A 22,769-nucleotide genomic window follows, 5' to 3' on the forward strand; every position below is an offset into this window, starting at 1 on the left:
GTCAAGGACTTTTCAGCTTCCCATGCTCTGCCAGCAAGGAGGTGCACAAGAAGCTGGGAGGGGGCACAGCCAGGACAGCTGACCCAAACTGGCCAAAGGGCTATTCCATACCATACGACATCATGCTCAGTATATAAGCTGGGGGGAGTTGGCCAGGGGGGCAGTGACCGCTGCTCGGGGACTGGCTGGGCATCGGTCAGCGGGTGGTGAGCAGTTGTATCACTTGTTTTTCCTGAGTTTTGTTCCTCTCTCTCTTTTGTTGTTTTCCTTTTCATTACAATTTATTATTGTTGTTGTTATTATTATTTCAATTATTAAACTGTTCCTATCTCAACCCACAAGTTTTCTCACTTTTACCCTTCCGATTTTCTCCCCCCTCCCACTGGAGGGGGAGTGAGCAAGTGGCTGTGTGGGGCTTAGTTGCCAGCTGGGGTTAAACCACGACAAAGGGTTTTGAGGAAAACTATAAAGCAGGAGAAAGGCAGAATTTCGACTTTAAGCTAGGAAAAAAAACCTCTCCTGAAAAGCTTAAATCTTACCAAAAAATACTCAGGTATCAGAAAGTCACCGGTTTTTAAAAGTCAGTATTTTTAGAGTCTACGTGTTCAGTGATGTTTCCAAATGATCATGACATAGGTTTTTGGTGTTACCTTTCTGAGTACCTTGCCACTTGTGTGACACAAACCCCATACACGGACACAAGCCAGCTTACCAAGCACAGCAAAACCCATGGGAAATGTTCAGGTTGATTTTCAATAAGGTAACATGAAAAATGTAAAGTGCCCTCTACAGCCTACAGAATGCGAGCATCTAAACCATGGATTAAACAATGCCGCCTCTCTTGCACATGGAGTAACATGAAATTCTGAAGTGCCAATTTCTAACCACTTGCGCAAAAAAGTCTTCAGTCCTATTTTAACACTTTAAGAATTAAGACTGATGAGTTGATAAAAGTGCTATTGGCTCCATTTGAACTACTATTTTATAAGATAGCTATATTTATACATATATTTAAGTTTACATTATGTTTTAATAGTTAAATACTAAGTGCATTGACATTTCTTCAAAGTAGTAGACTTTGGACATTTTTATTATTGCTATTAACAGGAATTATGACTGAATAACATAATGCATTTGTATTTGCCTCTTTCCAAGCAATTCCTGATACTATATCTGTAAGACACCCATATAATAATAGCCTCGACGTTTCAAGGCTTAACTAATCTCATATACAACACAGCATACGAATTTAGCCTTTGCAGACCTAAACTTAAAACAAAATTCTTGAGTTGTTACAAAGTTTAACAAGCCAAGGCACTCCTTGTCCCTCAGCTAGTACCAACAACTGCTGAAGCTGCATCAAGAGGGGTTAGAGACCACTGGCCAAACCAGGCGCAGCAACTTTCAATTTCACTTTCAACACTTTTTCAGTATTAACTGCCTATATGCTTTTTAGGTATTGTCCATGCTTTTTCTCAGTCCCATCCCCAATTATACTATACCACATTTAAATAAAGCCATCTTAAGCAGACAGCTGCCCAGCCTTACACCTTGTAAGAACTTTGTTGTAACACTAAAGGGAATTACAGAAAAGATCCCCCACATCATTGCTTCTACTGTCTTTCTTGGCTTTTTTCCATTTATATGGAAAACTCTTGAGGGCAGAGATTAGTTCATCACCTGCATTTAATAAAAAAATAGGAACAGTTACGGTCTCTCTTTTATCACTTAACCAGTCTAGTTCTGAAAGTTACTACTACTTCTAAAAATCAAAATCATAAGAAAGAACACTGACTAATTAAAGAAGCTAGCATCCCTTTATTATCCTTTGTTTATTTTGAAACAAAAAACAGGGAATAAAATTGCGTATCGGCCATATATTTTAAATGTAGTTTTCAATTTAAGTGAAATCCTATTGCTTTCCTACAGCTTGCCGGTTAATTTGTTGTTCTCTACTTCACATTATTGTCTCCTAGCTAGGTATTAGATGTTTTCCTTTCTCTGATATGATGACATCTCATTCCTTTTACAGTCCACCTTAATTAAATCACTTACTATCTGACAAATTTCTCCCAGTTACTGTTATGCACTCCTTCCTCAAATACATTAACAAGTCGCTACCTCTGATAAATTTTATCTGCAATTCCAAAATCTTATACATTTTCCTAGAGGCCCTGTCAATAGGACTGCACTGCTTCCCCCTACCCCATCCAAAAAACTGCCATATCTGTTACCAACTTCTTTGACAAATTAGGTACAATTTTGCCCCTTTTTAAGTATCCAATCAAATTCAATTTCCTAATCGCAAAGTCGTAACACCAACTATAAGCTATTTCATGTTCTAATATATTACACATATATTAGTATATATGATCATTCACAGTCTCATTTTCACATCATCTTGCCATTTTGCTACCTAATATGATAAAAGCGCCTCTGAGGACAAATCAGTAGAGATACAAGTAGCATTTAATGTTCCTGCATATGCTCTTTTATTACTAAATCTGAAGAGAATGTGCATAACTCAGACTAGTGTATAAAAGCCAACTTAACTTCATTATAATAAATTAAATCTGGTTTTAATAATCATTAAGACATACTTGCTCTAAGTATTCATAATTAGACAAAATTGGGGATGTCCTATATTTTACTGTAGCTTAGGCTCAGATCTCAACCTTTACCCTAAGTATTTCAGTTTAAGTACTCAGAGGCCATAAACGAAAAGGTGAACACAAGCAGTGGAGTGTAAAGTAGACTCCCAAATGCAGAACAGAAAAGAAAGGAAGAAAAAAAAAAAAAAGGCAACTTCAAAATCAACATGACTGCTAGAAAGTGGATTGACATGACCTTGCAACATGTATCTCCCTAGGCTCAAACTTTGATAACACAGTCAGAGAGGACACAAATTACTTAAGGAACTTGTGCTACTGGAAATATGAACTTGTGTCTAGTTAAAAATTAATCAAAACATGCATCATCCATTGGTCTTACAAAGACTGAAAACTTGATAGATCTAACTGTCTGAAGGCCAATCTGTGATACCACAAGCGTCACAAATAAACAGAAGAACTGAGCTGAAATAGGTTATGGGCAATAAAAAAGATCTTTTTAAAATCAAGCTTTCTGAACATGCAACCATGTGGTGAAGTCGTGGTACAGAGGTATGAGTAAGAGTCAGAGGGATCATTTGCAGGTGGGGAAGGAGAAAGAATTATTGGAGGTCCTTCCATGAAAAGAAGGAAGAACTATGGTAACAGAAAGCCAGCTACACTTACTACAAGGAGAGTTACTACTCAAAAAAGCAATCATCCTTTCCAGACTAAAACCAGAGTCTTATCCAGCAAAAGGACAGCCAGTGAGAAATTAACAGACCATCGTCACAGACACCAAAGTGACAGCCACAAACGTTTCACCAGTTTACCTGTTGCTGCCACTAGCCTGCAACAAGAAAATTTGGCTGTTTAAATGCTTGCGGATGTCATGGCTGCTATGAAGGACGTTGCCAAAGGCAATGAAAGGGTCCTTTTTTCCTTTCTCTCCTGTTTCTAGCACTACCATTCCAGAGGCAGACTTCTACGACAGGGCTTCCAGCAACCTAAAATTTTTGAGGAGTCCACAATTAAATTTTAAAACTAAACATTGTAATAGGCTCAGGAGCAATTCCACCTAAACTATATATATTTGAAAAGGGTATATAAAAGTGAAATATGTAGAACATTTCTTGATGTTTGCTTTTTCTTTCAGTCAGGAAACTGATTAACCTAAGTACTATTTGAATACAAGAGCACTATTTTAAGCATGTTTAAATAGTAACATCCATCTCCCAGCTATTCCTTTGCTCTATCTGAACCATTGCCATTCAAACACACACCACGGTCTTGGCTCTCCCTAGCCACTGGCTGCACAGAATGTATCTGCACCTCAAATATTAGCCCAAATCATCTTTTAACATAAATAACTTCATGGTAAGCTTCAACTCCCTTAAGCAAGGTCTGGAGCAAGGCTTTGCCAAAAGGTTTTGCAAAACCAAAAGGTTTGCATAATGAAAAAAATCCATTGATACATCTAAAGAATATGTTTATGGCCTGAATGTAATCTAGTCTAAAGCTCTTACGGCTAGTTGCCAAAAGCTGGGGTGGATTTCCTCCCCCCATCAGCATTTGCCACCCTTGGACATAGACACTTGGCTACACAGAACTTTTAGCAGGATAATTTCAATGTTCTCGTCTTCTGTTCTTTAAGGTATCACTCACAGAATGAAGAAAAGGATTTTCTCAAAGTTAACACAATTTGGTAACAAAAATATTGCTCCTTTAACTGCCCTTTCTCCTAGTTTGTTCTCCAGCTACCCAAGGCAGAAATCACTGACAAGTGTGTAAATTCAAATCTCCTAAGCAAAACGTTAAACAAAATGCTGCAACAAATTATCCAGCTAAACTTGCTTTTTATATTAACTATGATTATTCCACCTCTTTAAGAATTCATGAATAAAATTAGAGTTTGAACAGTCACATATGCCCCTTTTTAAAAAAATGAACATTTTTAAAGCGTCATAGAATATAGAGAATTATTAATAGTATGTATAAATCTAAGTATGAAAATAAAAATCAATATATAAAAATTCGATAGAAGCTTCAATTATGTCAGTATTTTTAATGTGGGTGGAAAGTGGAACTCCATTAAGTCTGGTTTTGACTCCAGAACGAGTTTTCTACATCCATCTTGATCTCTAAACCCATCTTAATTTCTCTCTGCAAAAATATTTTCCTCTATAAGAAAAACATCTCATATATAAATTTACTGCCACAGCATTAACCAAGCAGTAGCAAACACCTGTATATCCCCTGCGTTTGTTTTACTGTGTATTTAACTGATATTGATAAAAATAAATAATTCCCCTTGCTTTTTTCAACATATCCCCATAGATCCTGCTTCTAGAAGCACTGTCACACTCCTCCCTCCTTTCCCCCTCTTCTACCCCAAAAATGAGGCAAATACACTGGGAAAGAGAACACACTCCATGTCAGAGAAGTTACGATCACGGTCTTATTCTGTTGTCATTTATAGTCCTATTTGTTTCAAAATATCTTAGTTTTCCTTTACCTTTAAAAGAAGAGCTGCAATACCTGCTGAGGGACTGTAAGGCATTTTTACAACCTACTCCTCTTGTACACAGTTCACGTATGCATTCTTGCACACAAAAGCAACTGAAGAACTCAACTGTTTACTACTCCATACCAAGACACGCAACCAAAAAGACAAATGAAGACACTCCTCGACACCTCGAAACTCAGCGATACCAAATTCCACAGCAAAACAGCATTCACATGCATTACAGTCTCATTGCTTGTGATCTCAGAAGGAACTACCTCATGATCTGCATGGCTCTGGGAATCCCCTTTATTAATGCTTGCATCTCGGGCCCACCGCGGAGGTTTCCAGGTTCGCTCCTGTGATCCTCTGTTGTAGTAATAACAGCGTCCTGTTGTATCTTTATGGGTTTCCCATTCCCCATTTATTTGGACCGGAGCACTTGTAGGTAGTGGTGGAAGTGCAGACTGAGATATTTTCAGTTCTTGTAAATTAGCATAAACTGGTGAATCAGGCCTCCCTTGGCTTGGTGGAGTAGTTGGCTATTGAGAGAAGAAATGTATTGTTAAAGAGCAAATGAATTTTAGAATGCTCCCTTACAAATCAGAATATATTACAGTAGTACAACAAACCAACAAACTCCCTTTTTTGTTGTTAAGTACAAAAGCACAAAGGACAGCCACAAGATGCTGGGGCGTGAAAACACTAGATTGTTAACTATAAGGTAGATATCACAAGCTATATTTATTTAATACTGAAACAATTTTTCAGCATTTCTCCAGATGACAGCTGATAATTATGTCTTACAGTGGATTTGAAATACACTGGAATCATCATCAAAATAATTATATGCTTGCCGTGTTGAAAAACTTCAGCTTTACAGTTCAAGTATTGCTCAGGAACTGTAAGTAATGTGATCTTGTTCAAGACAAAACGTAGCATTTCCAAGATGCCACTTGTTAGGCAAAGATGGTTCCCCAACCTTTCCCCCTCACTGCTAATACAGGCGATGGTGAACGTGAAGCAGCACTTGTATCTTCTCAGCAAGATCTAAACAGACAGTTCAGTTGGAAAGATGAGCACGATGTTGTGACTAAGAAACTCTGGAAGATACCTGGATGGTTTACCTGTGTGCCTTTCCAAACAGATACTTGTTTAAAAATATTTTAGGCAATATCACCAAGTGTTCTGATTACCACTCTCTTCTTATAGAAATTAAGTGGGTATTCTTATTCACCTAATTTTATTAATATACATGTACACAAGTAGAACAACAAATACCTACAAGAAAACAAAACGCTAATGACAATTTCTCATTAATAAATAGTTTGCCAACACGAAGGCCAGCAGAAAGCATGGTGAAAAGTCCATGGCACTCACTGAAACCATAAATACTTTCAAATAAGCCACTAAAGTGCTTCGGAGAGAAATACACTTTCAGATGTTCAATTTTTATTTTTTATTTTAGAAGTATATAAAACACACCATGCAGAATATAAAAGCATGTGTTTTCACGAGAGCTGTGATTATGAGATTGTGAAAGCAGCTTGTTATTAAACCAAATTGAATAGTTTCCTGTAATGCACTGCCATCTCTGTATTTTAGGGCACATTATTTAGGCACTCTAAAGGAAGCAACTGTATAATTTATACCATCCCTTCCCCCTGCTTGGTTTTAATTCAGAAGCTTTACTGCAGGCAAGTCCTTGTGCCTCTTGTTGATTCTTTCACAGGAAAAAATAACAAACTGCATTACATAAAAGATGTTTTATAATGTACTTTTAAGCATTAAAATCATAAGCTGCTAATCTAGGCCACATCTAATCATAAATTATTGGGGTTTGCTCAGGCAAGACAGCATATCATACCACACAATCAGATATAAACTGATTGCACCATAGCTAGAACCAAATATGGGCAATATCCACAACCAAAAGGGGAAACAGCTAGAGAGGAACTTAATGAGATTAAAACAGGCATGGACTTGTTTTGTGTGCCTTTAAAAGAGAAAGCACAGCTTACTAGATATAGCAAGTACAGTATGTTTAAGGCAGACCACAAGGGGGAGGGGAAAAAAAAAAAAAAAAAATTTACAGCACTGGCAAAACCAAAGCGCCAAAACCAATTAGTATCCTTCCTAATTCAAAGGGAAAAAAAAAATCTGTTACAAAACTTGATGAACAGTAAAAGAGTATTTTTCTACTATCCAAGTCTCCTCCCCACTGTTGTTTTGTTTTTGTTTTTGTTTTTGAGGAGGGTCGAGTGGCTGCCTTTGGTAGAGTTGCTCGAGAGCACTAACAGCATAAAGAACGCTGCTAGGAACAAAGCATCACCCCACTGTCTTCAGGGATGAACCTCGATTCCCCGGGATGCTGGGAGAGTAACCTTGGGGTCTCCTCATTCAAGAGTGCAGCTTCTGCATTCGTTTCCCAGTCGGCCTGCAGAGCTGCACTGCCCACGTAAATCGTCCTGCCACTAAACCAGCGGGCTCGTCATTTGAAGCAGCAACATACACCTGCACCAGGGAACGCACAAACCTTCAGGTTCTTCCTCTATTTCACGGAAGTGGCAAAACCAGCACCATCGAGCGCCCTGGCTGCTGCGGCGGGGGGCCGGCGGCTTGCACAACACTCCCGTCCTCCTAAAACTGCTCTTCCACACAAGACAACGAGAAGGCTTTGCTGTCTGGCCTGCATTTGCTAGTTGCTTTTTTGTTTTAATTAAGACAGCAAAGTGCCATTATTAAAAGAGCAGTTCTGTGTGTTAGTAGAACTTTTCCAAATAGAAAGCCTATGACACAGAATGCCTGCTAGAGGTTTTGGAACATTTTCTCAAGCAACACAGAGGTTTCACACCAAGGTTTTCAACGGTTTCAGCATTATAACCAGAACAACTCCAGGTGAAACTGCAGGACATGTATGTGCTAAGCCAATACTGGAAGCTCACAGCCAACATGCTGCCGCATAACTCAGGCACCATACTAGTTAAGTTTAAAACAGTAACATGATACGAAAGCGTAATGAGGGGTTTTCTTCTGATTGCTTAGTACTTCCAAACTCAATATACCAATTTCTGGTTTTCAAGGGAAAGCCAGAACTTTTGTCCTGAACAACAAACAAGACGGCTAACTGCCCTGCCAACCAAGCCTCCAGCTACTTTCATTCCCTGTTGCTCTCTCTTCAGACAGATTTTTCGAGGAGAATTGCAAGATTTTTGAAAGGCACCTGTAAGTTACTGCTTTCAGTGAAGCATAAAAAAATGCAAAGCCATCAATCTGACTACAACACACAGCTTAGCTCATAAGTAAGTCTTTGAGAGATACGACTTTCTTATCAGGAACTGTTTTAAATAACCACGTAGCATACAATAATACTTCCTCATACCTCCAGCCACGCAACGAGGTGTGTTGTTGTGTCTACAATAAAGCCCAGTTCAACAGCACCCAACGTAATCGAGGCTAATTTTGTAAAGAATTTCTCATTTATTGATGAGAAAAACATATTTTAGAAAGCTCGAAGTTTCCCGAAATTAACTTTAGTGTACTTTCGACATCAGTGTTAGCAGGAAGGTCAATCCTCTCCCCTGCCCAGCTTGGAAAGGAGAGTCCTGCGAGAGGCAGGTCGCACCAGATGTCCCTGAAGAGCTCCCGGGCCCTGCACCACCTCGCTGTTTCTTTTAAGGTGACTGTTTTAAGTTCAAGACAGTGTTCTGCAAAAAACTTTAATAGTTTCAAGTCAAAAAAGCATATTAATTTAACTGTATTCCATTTATTTACCAAACCCATTACTCATTACCAATGTATAAATCCAAATAAATAAAGCATTACCTAGATCAAAATAGTTTCTGACCACTCCCACGGCTGTTTTCCCAGAAACTTAAATATATGCTAAACACTAAACAGCTCTGTATGTACATGAGGACTTCCAGCTAGAGCCTTCACTCCCTGAGCTTCATTTTTGCACTAACAAACTCCGAATGCTCATAAACATGGAATTAATTAAATCTACCAAAAGAAACTCCTTGTCTTCTCACTATCAGAATCACAACAACACGTCCTTCAACATGCCCATGCACGCGGACACAAAATGCCTTATACTCAAAACATTTCAACATTCATTTGCTATTTGATATGGATTTCAGACCTTTTCATGTTGCTTTCTGCTAAGAACAGTGAAGGACTCTTGTTAGAAAAGTGATAAAGAAAAATTAAAAAGCAGAAATACTTCTATGATGCTGCAACTTGAATGAAAATGGGACAGCCCGTTAAGCACTGTGACAACTTTATGAATATGAGGACCTCTCCCTGAGCTCAGTAATGCTCTGTATTTTACTACTTCAGAAATCTGCCATATTTAAGTTCAGTCCACAGAGAAGTCTGCTAGCACTAAATCCTTGCAAACTGATAAGGAGGAGAGTTTCATGCAGGCAGGACAAAGGATCAACACCTGACATTCTTCAAATAGGGACTGTGCACACAGATTTTTCAGAACGTAGTTTTTATACTGACACAGTAGGAAGCAGAGACGTGTCTTTAAATAAAACAACCCGTTAATCATTCATGAATGAACAGTCAACATTTTCAACAGAGGCAGCAGACACGCTATCGGGCCTCTGAACACTTGAACTCAGTGCAAGGAAAAGCAAACTCAGTATACTTCACAAGGTACTTTTCATTACCAAAATGCATATCAGCTTCTCAGAGGATACCTTAAATTTTAATGTTACCTGATACAAACGGCTTTTTTCAGATGGCAGTATTTGTTTAAGCATTCAAAATTAAAGCAAACTTAAAAAAAAAAAGTTTCAGTGCACTCCAAGAGGGTAAGTCTGCAGTTCTGGGAGAACAAGGACTACAGATCTCTTCCCCAGACACCACCTAAAAATGCTTTTGGTTTATTTTCATGCAATGAGAACATACTGCATCGACGATGCCAGCAATTAAAAGACAGAAAACAAAGTCTCCTTGAAACTGGCAATTACTTTTTTCCTTTTACAGCACTTAAATCCAAGACAAAAACCTGTAGAACATAACAACTGCTTAAAGAACAACTGCAATGCTAGCCTGCAAAACATGACCTACCACACGTGATTTTCGCTCCTTTACAAATAAATTGCTTTAGTTGTCATGCCTCTGTTTGCAGCTTTTCTTAGTGTTATGAACTTGAAATTAAAAGCTTCCATTTCAGTAAACGGCATTTGGATTGCTGAAACTAGCTGCTAAATAATGAAAAAAAAAATTTAAAAAAGCAAATCTCATCTTAATGCTCTTTATGAAATTGCAAGCAACAGATTGTCCATACTCATGTGAAAGCACAGCATTGCACTGAAGGAAAACAAGGGAATACCAGCTCTTTGCAGGAGCAAGACGAGGAAAGGAGAGCAGGCACAGCCCACAGCATCCCAAGACAGGGAATGAAGCATCCCAGTTCCCTCAACAACCGCGCTTCTTGCCAAAGAATTGCCACTGTCCTTTTAGGAAGGCCTGGGACTTCAATACCAGCTTTATTCAACAGGAATGATATAAAAAGAAATCTCAAAAACTCTACAGTTTCGTTTTCACGAAGTGACAGCTTCAACAGGAATAATTAGCTCATCTCCTCCTTCCTCTTTCTATTCTTGGCTTATGATTTTACAAACATATTCTGGACCCTACTTTCTTTCTAACATATTCAGGCACATTTAAAACTTACTGTAATACCCAAAAATCCACAAGGGAGATATTTCAGCAAGTCGTCTACTACTTCAGAGGTGAAGATAGCAAACTAATGTAACAAGTCAAATTGAAATGGGAACTCAAGCAATTTTTAATTCACTAACGTTCTCCAACCTTAACTGGATAATTCACTCTAAGTCTAAGAAACGCATAAAAAGATGACAGTAAATATTATAAGCTTGTTAATAGTCAACTATAAATTTCAGACAAGCTATAGTAGTGCAAATATTATTTAACTGCAAGTTCTCATATTCAGTTGATTTGCCATTATAAAGGGATAAGAAAAAATAAATGACATTGCAAAGCAATACAGAATTAAAATCATCCTGTACAAATCATTCAAATGTATTTGCCTAGTAAAGGCCATTCAACAGCTAAATGTTTAAAATATCCCATTTAAAAATTAAGCACATACACTCCAAGTAAATTTTTAAATTGGCTAGCCAATAACTTCCCATCAGATTGAAAACGGTAAAATTAAACATCTGATTCACGTTTGCTAATTCTATATTGGTAAATTTTGCCTTTTACTTACACTGAATTACAGGCTGAGCTATTACTTTCTTCTGTTTCTGGAGATATTTACATACAATTCATTTTAATATAAATACATCTATTAATATTTTGTTTTATGAAACTAGATCATAAAACAAAGAGTTTTAGTACATAGGACACCGAGTTCTGCCAGAATGCGCTTGTGTTATTTCAGCCATTTAAGTTCCCTTCTGCTTTAGCTCTCCCATGGCACAAAAAAAAAAAAAACAAAAACCTCCCGAAGTTGCCAAACATATAAATCTTTATCTGGTGATATTGTAATGCCTTATCAATTAAAAAAAATAAAAATCTAGATGCATAGCAAAAAGCCTCTAGAACTAAATACACTCCCTTTTCTCAGTAGCCCAAAAGAAGTGACTTAAATTACTTTCATACTCATCAAGACAATGATTCATTAAATTGTACGGCAGAAATCCTGCAGCAGGGAAAGCCGAGAGGGGGCCTATTCCGTGACGCTGGCAAGCGCTTGGGAAGAGCGGTGGGAAGCGGGGGCAGCAGGAGGGCTCTCCAGCAGGAGGGCTCCCTGGGGCGCCGGGCCTGCTACAGCGGGGAGCCGCTGCCTCTCCCTCCGAGCCCCAGAGACAGCGCTCCCGGATCACCCATCGTAAGTGACCGATCAAAGAAAATTGATGGAAAACCTTTTTCTCCTGTAGCCTTTACAGATTTCCCATTCACGTTTCAGTAGTGCTCATGACCATCTCAGTGAGCAAAAGTATTACATATGAGCTTAGGAAGTTTATAGCAATAAAAGAAAGTATATAATTGATCGAAGGATTGCAACAGTGATGTCAAATATTTTAAAAAACGGAAATAAGATCTTACAATGGGATCCTTTGTAAAACATGCACAAAGATGACAGTGTTTACCGTACTTGTACTTCGCCACTTGCACAATCTAGCTTCTCCCTTCCATAAAAAAGCTTTTGTCCAAGGATATAGACAAAGCTGCTTTTCCTATAGTAGAAAATTTAAATACCATATGAAACACTTTACTTCATACATGCTTACACAGCAAGCTTACCCCAATTAGGAAAGAGTGTCCAAATTTAACAATGTTTAAAAGTCAGCCAGTAAATTTCCTTCACTCATTTTTTTACCCTGTCCACTTCACCATATAAAACACTGATGCTTTCAGCAGACATAATATAGTATCTGTAACCTATTTCAGAAATTTAGCCAGCAACTTGAACAACCTGTACATGCCATGCAGTAGTAGATTATACATTTATTTCTTCCTCCACCTTCATGGAAGTGGTATCAACTTGGTTCTGTAATAAGGATGTTTCAACATTACTAGAAATACCAAGTTTATCTGCGTTCAACTGCTGTCAATTCTTGACCTCTGGGGAACCCACAGTACATGTCTGAATGCACATTTGTGAAGAATAAAGCTGTTGGGAATTATTTGTGATGTCTCTCAAGGATTATTTTCTATAAAAACCTAAGATAGTACACTAAGAAAACACCAGAAAAACCTAACTTGCTTTTTCCAGTGGAAAACTGCCCTGTAATGTGCCAACAGTTACTGCTTTTCAGAAGGGCAACATCACAAGAGCACAACAAGTTCTTCAGTTGTTTTAGAAACATTGCAGCAGGACAACCGATACAGCAGAATAATCTCTTAAACTTTCATGAGTACTGGAGAGCCCTCATTTAACAAGCTGTTGGCTGTTTTAACTGATTTAATGTATAGCCATACATCCCATTTGCCTCAGAGAGGTCAAAGTATTTTTAAAGACAGATTAACATCTTCATGGAACACTTCTACGTTGCCGCCATGACAGTACCATAGCACATCTAAAAAGTTAGCTCCCATGAAATATAATTCGGGGGGTAGAATGGTGTTATTTGAACTCCTAATAGCTTAAAGGTCAAGAAAAAGTTTCCATTAGTTTAAGTCACTTCAAAACAAATCGCAATTTTTTCTACACTTTATGTTTTCAAAAGTACAGATCCCATAGCATTTAAGTGTACTTTTGAGGGTCCAGTGCTTACACAAAGCAGTGTAAAGCCGAGCAGCCACAGAAAGTACAGATGGGAAAATAAACATCACCTCTGATAAGATTCCCAAGTTACTGAAAAGTCACTGAAGTTGTATTACTGGTCAAGCTCAAAAGCCTAAAAGATAGCTTGAGTACCGCTTGATCAAACAGAATGAAATCTAACTACTACCATGCAAGTTACCAAAAACCCATGAATCAGTAGAACAAAATTTGTAATATTCTACTATTTGAAAGAGACGGAAAAAGCCAGAGTCATTAAGAATTTGAAAACTATATATGTGTTTATTAAAGGCTCACTTTCCAAATATTAAAGTGTTGGGTTTTTTTAAATAGAGAAAAGAACAATTTGCAAGAGACAGTTCTAAAACACAGCAGTCATCAAATCTGTGTTCTGTCAGAAAGGGTATTTAATTCCAAACACTTGACAAGAAAATGCAGAACTCCCACACAACTTACAGCTGTTGTCCTTTTACTCTGCTGTAAAAGCAGATTTCACTTGTGTGAAACTCTGCTTCACTAAATGTTGCTTGTGCCAGCAAATTCTGCAGGCATTTGTTATGCTAGTAGTTCTTTGTTAGGTGTTAGAATAATTTCAAAATATCTTCTTAAGCTTATGAACTGCAACACTTAAAAGTTTTTAATAACATATGCAGCTGCAGAACATCACCAGTATTCAAAGAGTATGAGAATGCTAATGTATCAGCACACTTACTGGTATACTGGAAATACGTTATGGGAATAAATTAAGGCGGTAAACCCCAGTGAATAACACAGCTAACTGGCCTAGGAAGCAACCATGGTATAGTATTAAATCAGATACTAGAATAATTTCTGTTGGCTTGCCTTACTAAATATGTTAACAAGAATATATTCTGTCGTGCAACCAGTAGGCTCTATCCTTTCCTGAACACCCAGGCAGCTGTACTTCACACAGTTTAATAGGCAGCTGCTACCGTCCACATCTGCTTCTCAGAGCTCTCCCCAAGTTTAACTACTTGCCACTGCTATTCCCACGGTACCACGCTACTCGTGCCCCAAATCTCCAGTGGGCAGTCTCCTTGATTAGAATGTCCCACTTGGGAATAAACAAGCAATCCCTTCAGGAAACAGCCAGTGTAGCTATTTACATTAACTTCCATAAACATTACATTAAAAACCTGAGAAGCAAGTTCCAATACTGCCCAATTTATAAACTGAGAGCAACATCTGAAAAGTACGTTCTAGGGATCCTGACTGGCTACACAATTTCAAAATATATGATTTTAAGAACCACATTTTACATACTGTCATGCTAGTGCTATACCTCTACAAACCAAAAATCAAATTATACACTCAAAGTCTAGAAAAATTATGACAAAACCTGTTCATCAAGTAATTCATTCATACTGTAACATAAAACAGACCTACGTTAGAGAAATAGGAATCTCAGAACGTAACTGTTCTTAAGCCTATACATGCAAAGTCCTGATTGTTTTCATATTTCTAATTTCTGGCAAATTTTTCAACAGCTATCCTTTTTAACACATCAGAATATCTACTATTTAAAAAAAAAAAAAACACGAAACAACCTCTTTTTTGTTCTTTTTCCTTTTGGAAAAACTGGTTTGCTCATCTTAGCAAAAAGGGAAGCCAAAAGAAAAGTAATTTGCTGTTTTGAATGAGTTAGTTACCCTAACTCCCCATGCACACAAGCAAAGAATTTCCTTTGTGCAGAAAGGCAGAAGCCACACTGACACTTCTGCTTACACCAGAAGTTCAGCAAATGCTTTTGCTAATTCAGTTCATGTCACCAAATTAATAAAGCACACAGGTCAAAGGACTCAGCCAACAACGCAATGTTTAGAAAACAAGAAAAAACACGAATTTATTTATTTCAGAAAATAAAAGACTACTGATACAGTTTTAAGATATAGCTAAGCTGGTCTACTGGCCACCCGTTACCAAGAGGATCAACCCCATCTCCCTTCCCCTCCGCCCCGCGATGCTGATGTGCCCCTGAAGCAAACTGATGGAAGAAACTAGAATGGCAGTAAATTAACCCCATTGAGACTTCAAAAACAAAAAAACAAACAAAAAAAACATATTTAGACCCTTTAGGTGTTTGCAGCTCACTGCAAAGTCAGTCAGAGATGCCTTTGAAGTGTCTGACTGACTGAGGAGACAGGAGAGCTGGACCTTCTCTTTCAGAACCTGTTAGCTCTTAAGGAGGTTTAGTTGCATCATTAAACTCCAAAGGTGGCTGGGAGAAGGAATTCTCTTCAAATATCTAAAATGGAATCAGTTATAGAGACAATAATAAGTAAAGAGTTGTCTATTTCTGCCAGGGACAGGAGGGTAAAAAAACCCAATCAACCAACAACTGGCTTAATTTAAAAAAAAAAAAAAAAAAAAAAAAGTTACTTATGTATGGAGAGAAGGTCGGTACAAAGAATGAAACCTTGCAACAGCCTGATGAGGAAAACAGGGAACTTGCCTTGAAGGTTTAAGTGCAGGTTAGTCAATAACTTTCAATAGCACTTTTGGTATTCTTGCTTCTGTCCCTATGCAGGGAGAAAGAACCACATTGGGGTTGTTCTCCATTTTTATTACTCTCACAAGGTTTTGTATAGCTTCACACATTTGTAACCCTCATCCTCAAAGGCAGCACATTCACATCTGAAGTTAGAAACAAATGGAGCAAGCTATTAAAAATGCACAGTAAGAAGCAGTTTTATTGCACAAGTAGGCAAAACTGAAATGTTGGGCTTAAGTCCTTGTTTTTTCATAAGAAAAATCAACAGCCTATAAGAACGAGCAATATGGTACCATGGTGATTGGAGCATTAAAGAACATATCTTTAGTAGAAGAGGCCTCGTGCCATCAAAGGAAGAAAGAAGAACCCAAGTAGCTCAGACACAGAATAATAAAGATTTTTAAGCTGAATAAGGACAGCTCCTCTCTTACCTCAGAGTACCGAACACAGTAGTAGTATGAATGAGAAGCGTGAGGAGAGAAAATACAATTTTGCTTCCTAGCTTAAGTCTTCTACTTGGAGTGAAAAAACTGATCTCTGAAGAAAGTGGTTTTGTTAATATTTCGAGAAGAACCATTTTAACATAAAATATAACACATGCAATACTTTATATATGCAATATAAAATAAAACATTTTGCTCACAGCCACCCAAGCCCTTCCAACCACAGGAAAAAGGGTATCGTCCTGATGGCTGATGCACCTACAAGATAAAACTTGATAATAAGCTTTACTCATTATGGCTATCTCGGGCAACAAGTAAACCAAGGTAACTGCAAAATAAGCACATCTAGGAACTCGGCTGTTGCACAGACAAGGGTGTGAGCTGCCTGCTTACCAGCGAGGCATTCAGCAAATCTGGCAATGCTGAAGGTCTTCCACCAGTCTGCATGGACAAGCACAAAAAAATGCCCATCACCCTGCATCGAATATATTACCTTACAGAATTAGAAAGAAAAGGGATACTTTTGCCACAGTTGTCATCAAATGAAATGGAATGGGAAGTGTAGTCAAAGGACTAATACATAGTCTTAGCTATGCTGGACTGCTGTGTCTGTCAATTTTTATTTTATTTTTCTCTAAGACAAACAGGAACGGTACATTGTTCAGAGTGCTTATAGTCACCTCTTGCAAAATTAAAACCTGTAATATTAATTTTTAGTAGAAAAACCTGGGTCAGGTATGCCGGGAATATCTTAATCAATTTAAGCAAGAAAAGATGCTATATTTTCCTCTCCTCTGCAAACCTCTGGGGTATATCAATACTTAAAATAAGTTAGAACCCAGAAGAGTTATAAAACATTCAGAAACACATCAGTAAGGAAACAGGAGATTTTTCTGCCCACTCAAAAAAAAAAAAAAGCTGAGGACAATTTTCTTCAACCTGTAGCAAAACCAACGTTGACAAAGCAAGAAGTTTCCACTGGATCTAGTCATGCTTCCAATTTCAGACATTCCCACAGATCCAAGAGATTAGTTTTGGAGAATCAAGCTTCTCAGATGTCAGAAAAATAGAGACATGCCCCCATTCACTCAGTCAAGTCAACCCTGTAGTGGCTCCTGTCCTGTTCACCAAGGTGGTTAACCCAAAAAATTAATAAGATGCAAAACAAACCAGACAGGAGAATATACACAACGCTATACTTTTTGGGATTAATATATAGATTTTTCAAGGCAGGTAAGTTGGACAAACCCACTTCTGTATTCAGGGACGATCACAAAGGCAATGAAATCACCTCTATACTAAAAAGCTTTCCAGCACAGAATTTAAGTTACCCAAAGCAATATCCTGAAATGTGCCAGACAACTGCAAATGCTTGTGCTTTGATTATTCTTCCTTATTATCACTTCACAGCCCTCAGAAATGGAGCTGGGAATTGACTTACCAGCTCCAATTTGAAAAAAAAAAAAAAAGAAAAAAAAAAAAAAAACAACAACCAAAAAATGTTGCAAGTTAGAGGGCAAACCCCACACGTTTAATGAAAAGCAGTTTTACTGAGACCTGTGGCCATTTCTCCCTGGTTTGCTTTCACAGCTGCAGCACTGACAGGAAACTTCAAGTCACTTGCCTTCCCTGAGAAGTTGCAAATAAGCAAATGATGAAACAAGTTGCATTTTGTAATATGAAATAGAGGTCTTGCAAACTAAGTGAACTAGGCTTTGGGGCTTTTTTAAGCTTCTGAGTAACTGCAGTCCAATCTTAACTTAAATATTTATCTGTTCAGAAGCAGTTAGTTATAAATTTTGGCAATTCAAATATAAGATCAATGTGGCCATTACGATTAAAAAAAAAAAAAAAAAAAAATCTGTGGATTGTATGCTACAGTAATTGAGAAAGAACTACAAAATAGCACCAGTGCATACAGCCTATAGTACGTCTATCATATCTTAAATTTAAGAACTGGTGAAGGGACTAAGGCAGTGTCACGTGGTTTAAAAGCTTACTTACTCTTTTTCAGAAAACCATATGCCAGAACAGCCAAAGAATAATAATGAATGGGTTCCTCAACAATGGACTAAGCCTATCCCCAGAAGCTCAGCACAACCATCCACCCTCAAATGCCAAAACTAAATCTGAGTACCTCCCCTCCTTCAGCAATCTTCTTTAAACATAACAGTTACAGGTTTCACACAGAAAATTATTGTATGATGTTCACTGGTATGCGTTACAAAAGAGGTGTCAGAACAGGTTCTAATGTATCTTTATGTCCTATATGAAGCATTAAGCGATTCAAGTTAAAAAAATTCAAAATAAAAATAAATCAAACCTTAACATTCAACTAGAAATTATGACAAAGGAGAAAACCACAAATAAAGCACTGAAAGCATCTCCACTGCCAGGCTAGTACGACTACTGTTGAATGGGCAGCCATACAGATTACTGGTCAAGTGCCATGAGAATCAAGAGGTTACAGGCCCACTCCATAGAAAAGCTACCTGATTTTAAATAAGAAATTAGGTGCTTTGAGAATTAGCATCTCATCAAGCCTTCAGTAATCAAATTAAAATACATATTTTATTTTCCGATTCCTCAGATCTACTTAATAGGAAGCAGCTCCATTTTAGTACTTTCAAATGTACACTGGTACAAAAACTGATACAAAGGAAGGTCAAACAGCACAGCATGCCAGCCAAGTTCCCCATAAGAGAGTTCAGGATATTCTTTTTCTTTTAAGCACCCATTTTAGGGGGGTATATTGAGGTGAAAACATTTATAGATTGGACCGATAATTAACATGGTCAACAGAAATATTTCCTCTGTTTCACTCTAACTTCTTCTACAACTTTCAGTATAAATCAGACTATGAAGTCACTACAATTATCCATGACTGTGATAGCTTGGAGTTCTTTGATAACTCAAAAAGAAAAGAAAACAAAATTAGCCTGCTACCTGACATTTGAGAACCTAAGTTGAAATTTCTCACTTAAATGCTTGGAACTCTGTTCAACATAAAATGCTGTGCTTGCTGTGGAAGCCAACTGCGTAAGCAACAGGACACACACACACACACCCCCCACCCCCCCCCCCTTATTCCAGCTTTCTGTGCTGATTTCATTCCTTCAGGCAAGTATCAACAACTAATCGTAATTAAGTGTTTCACAGAAATCCCCCAGCTTGTTTGCAGGTCCTTCTCAAGCAAAGGTTTCATAGGATAAAAGACCTCTTATGAAGAGCTGAAACAAAGAGGTACAGCCTGCCAGAAATAAAGGGGGGGGGGAAGGATGTGAAATCAAGTATTTTGATATTTCAAGTACAGGCTTCATCTACAGGCCTGCTGTCACAGTTAGATCAATCCAGACAGGGTCTGCTAAAGATGCACCGATCATAAAGATGGCATCTGGTCTTCCCACGTATAGTACTACATTCAAACTAGAGCCATTCTGACTGTGAGCAGCACTGCTGGATTAAGACTGTAAAAGCCTCTCTCGAAGTCTGGCTCCGGGAGTGAGATAGGACTCTCAGATGTAAGAGAGAAACGAGTGAACGCAGCTGTAAGTGAACCAGACCCTGCAATAAAAATAGGAAGCCGCGCTCTGCGCCAGGTCCCTGCCCGCCGCGCGGCCTGCCCGTGCGGTCTGTCTGGCACCACGGTGGGCAGCGGGGAAACACAGCCACCCCTCCCGCTCCACCCATGATCATAAGACAAATTCACAAATTATTAAAAGAAGTAAAATAAACTGACGTAATTGAATTGGTTTTCTGCCATGCAACACGATTTTTCACCGCTGATGACTAAAAATGAAAATCAACCCAATCCCTAGATATCAGAGATCTGTTCTGATTTATCAGTAAAATGAAGAAATTAAACAGCCATTAAAAAAAAAGAAAAATGAATACTACCTCTAAAGCAAAAGGCAGAGAGGGAAAAGAAAGTCAGATTCAGATATCTGAAACGCACTGCTGATGGTCTGAGTGAAAGAGGCCACACTAACCCCCCGTGCATTGCGCACCCCAGATTACAAGGTACGGTCTGAAATACTGGGGGTGGGGGGTAATTTAAAAAAAAAAAAAAAAAAACAAAAAACCACCACACACCACACACGACCTCACAGAAGTTAGTTGGGGTTTTTTGTGACTGAACGAAGATTTACAAAGTCTTCTGACAAATATAAAACTTTGACAAAATTCAGACAGTATGTTAAAATGGACAAATACAGATGCTTTTGTTGCGAGGAATCTATTTTATATAATACACTAGAATTTAAAATCACATCAAAAGCTTTCATGTAAGAAAACTTTCATTAGGAAAAGACACAAATAAGTTACCAGCACTTAGTACACAGGAATGCATTTATGGTACTCCTGTTAAACAATGTGAGGGAGTTTAGAAAATGCTGTCAAACTTCATTAAGAGGAATGTTATGCTACTTAAAATTACTAAAACATTCCAGGCTTTTTTGACTATCCTATGCAATAAAGCAAACCTATTAGCAGTACATTATAACTGAGATGGCAAGAATTTGCTAATAGTTTCATGCTGATTAAGCAACACGCAGTAAGCGGTGCCCTGCCGCTCGCTACGGCAAACGTGGCCTCCCCCATGCTGCTGAATTATAATTCTGTGCTCAGCACTCAGCGGATCAGCTGGAGCCACCAGCCTTCAGAGAACATTCTCATGGAAACTACAAGTATAATCAAGTATTGCAGCACTATCTGCCAAGCTATTGAAAAAAAAAAAATGCTTTTAAGGACATGTATGCATTAAAAATCTCTATGCTAAAGTATATAGCAAAGCTCAGCACATAAAGCTGTTCTTGAAAGCCAACAGAAAGCAGCTGTTCAGCTGCAGAAAACACAGGTTGAATGGGAGCTGAACTTCCCAGGAGTCTCCAAGAAAAATATATACTAGGGTAAAGGGCGTGTTATTTTTCTCCTATGGTCATCAGTAAATGATGCACCTTTAGATGTCTGTTGCACTTGTTTTTGATGATTTTGCTAAAGCGGAGTATCACAAACAAGTGACATTTAAAGCATTACTATTTCAGCAAAAACAATAATTTGCCATGAATAAAGCAGACAAAAACAAGCATATATAAAATTAATGTATACAAGAATACTTTGCCATTGATTTCTATGCTGTTTTCTAGAGACATTTCCATTGAGCAACTCTGAAAAGGTGAATTATGGCAGCCACAGGCATTGTAGGAGCTCCAGGTTCCAGGTCCCACCAGGGTCTGTGCAGTAGCGGTGCTGCAAGCCGATCAGCCAGCTGCCCGGAGAGCTTTCTGCAGCACCACTGGCAATACACACTACTTAGTCCGCCTGATGACTGACTGCTGTTCAGTCACATGTAGTACAACAGCTATATTAAAAATATAAAGCTTATTGGGAAACTTTAAATACCTGAATGGGCTTTAGGCTAAGATTACTCCAAATGCTTTTGCCTTCACAAGAGCGGCAGTTCAGCATACAGGGTGATTAGCTGTATCTTCTAAATAACACTCACTGGAAGTATTAATAGCTGTGCTTTTTAGATTGCCATTGAAACGGGGGATTAGAGGATGGGCAAACAATCTGGCATGGCGACAGTACAGCAATCCTAACAGAACCTACAACGAGGCCTCGAGGTAGGATGAGCCTTGCAGCCGTCGGTCCTCTCAGAGGAACGCAGGACAAGAGTTACAGGAAGATGTTAAACTGGTAAACTAAGAACACATGCATACTTTACATTTTAGCATATAGAATAATCTATACTGAGCAGAAACCAAAGGTTTATGCCACCTTTTGCCAAGGCAATACAGACCTTTTGGCCATACTGGCATACCACAAAAAAATGGATCTAGTAGCAGCAAGAAGTTACAAATATCAATTAAAAAGAAAAGTCACTCATCATAAAGCACACCTTTATTGAGATGCTTAGCATAATAAATTAATATGAAAAGATCCCCCAACTTGAAAAGGATTTGGAACAAGAAGCTGTTTGATATGGTTTTGCTGGCTTGTTTCTGTAGGCTTCTTTCTCCGCATAAACCTTCCCTCAAGCATCATTGAAGCTTACAGATGATACAAAAGCCATTTTCACACACTATTCATCATTTTTCACACATGTAAACATAATTTCAACTAACAGGTAACCTTCTAAATGGTTAGATTAAAATTAGATGTTAAGCTCCCACTTATTCATTTAGCTCATTATTAAAATAGATTATCTAAAATGTCATTATTTTAACATCAAAACTCATCTTCACCTGGCAGGTTTCAACCAACAGTGAACAGATTAGACTTTCCCGTCTTTAAAAACAACCAGTCCCTGTACTAGATTATCCTTTACTAAATCTGCATTCAGATCAGTATTCTCTCACATATTTACTGTGTAACGCTGAATATAATTAGTGGGTTCCATGACAGACAGCAAGATTTTGAACAAGGTGCAAGACAAAGTCACTATACAACAACT

The 22,769-nt window shown here is 38.1% G+C and overlaps 1 protein-coding gene across 7 annotated transcripts in view; it reads right to left on the reverse strand.

The window, feature by feature from the left end:
* Window positions 1-22,769, reverse strand: part of ARHGAP12 (Rho GTPase activating protein 12) — a 79,366-nt gene that overhangs the window by 38,610 nt on the left and 17,987 nt on the right. For 6 of the 7 annotated variants that reach the window (XM_082305413.1, XM_082305411.1, XM_082305410.1 and 3 more), the window contains one exon: window positions 5,370-5,633. The exons of the other annotated variant lie outside the window; for it this stretch is intronic. In XM_082305413.1, coding sequence (XP_082161539.1) covers window positions 5,370-5,633 — 264 coding nt within the window. The remainder of the gene's footprint in view (window positions 1-5,369; window positions 5,634-22,769) is intronic. 7 annotated transcript variants of the gene reach the window in all.

Source organism: Platalea leucorodia, assembly GCF_965183815.1.
Source record: "Platalea leucorodia genome assembly, chromosome: 1".
In the NCBI taxonomy this organism is placed as follows: domain Eukaryota; kingdom Metazoa; phylum Chordata; class Aves; order Pelecaniformes; family Threskiornithidae; genus Platalea; species Platalea leucorodia.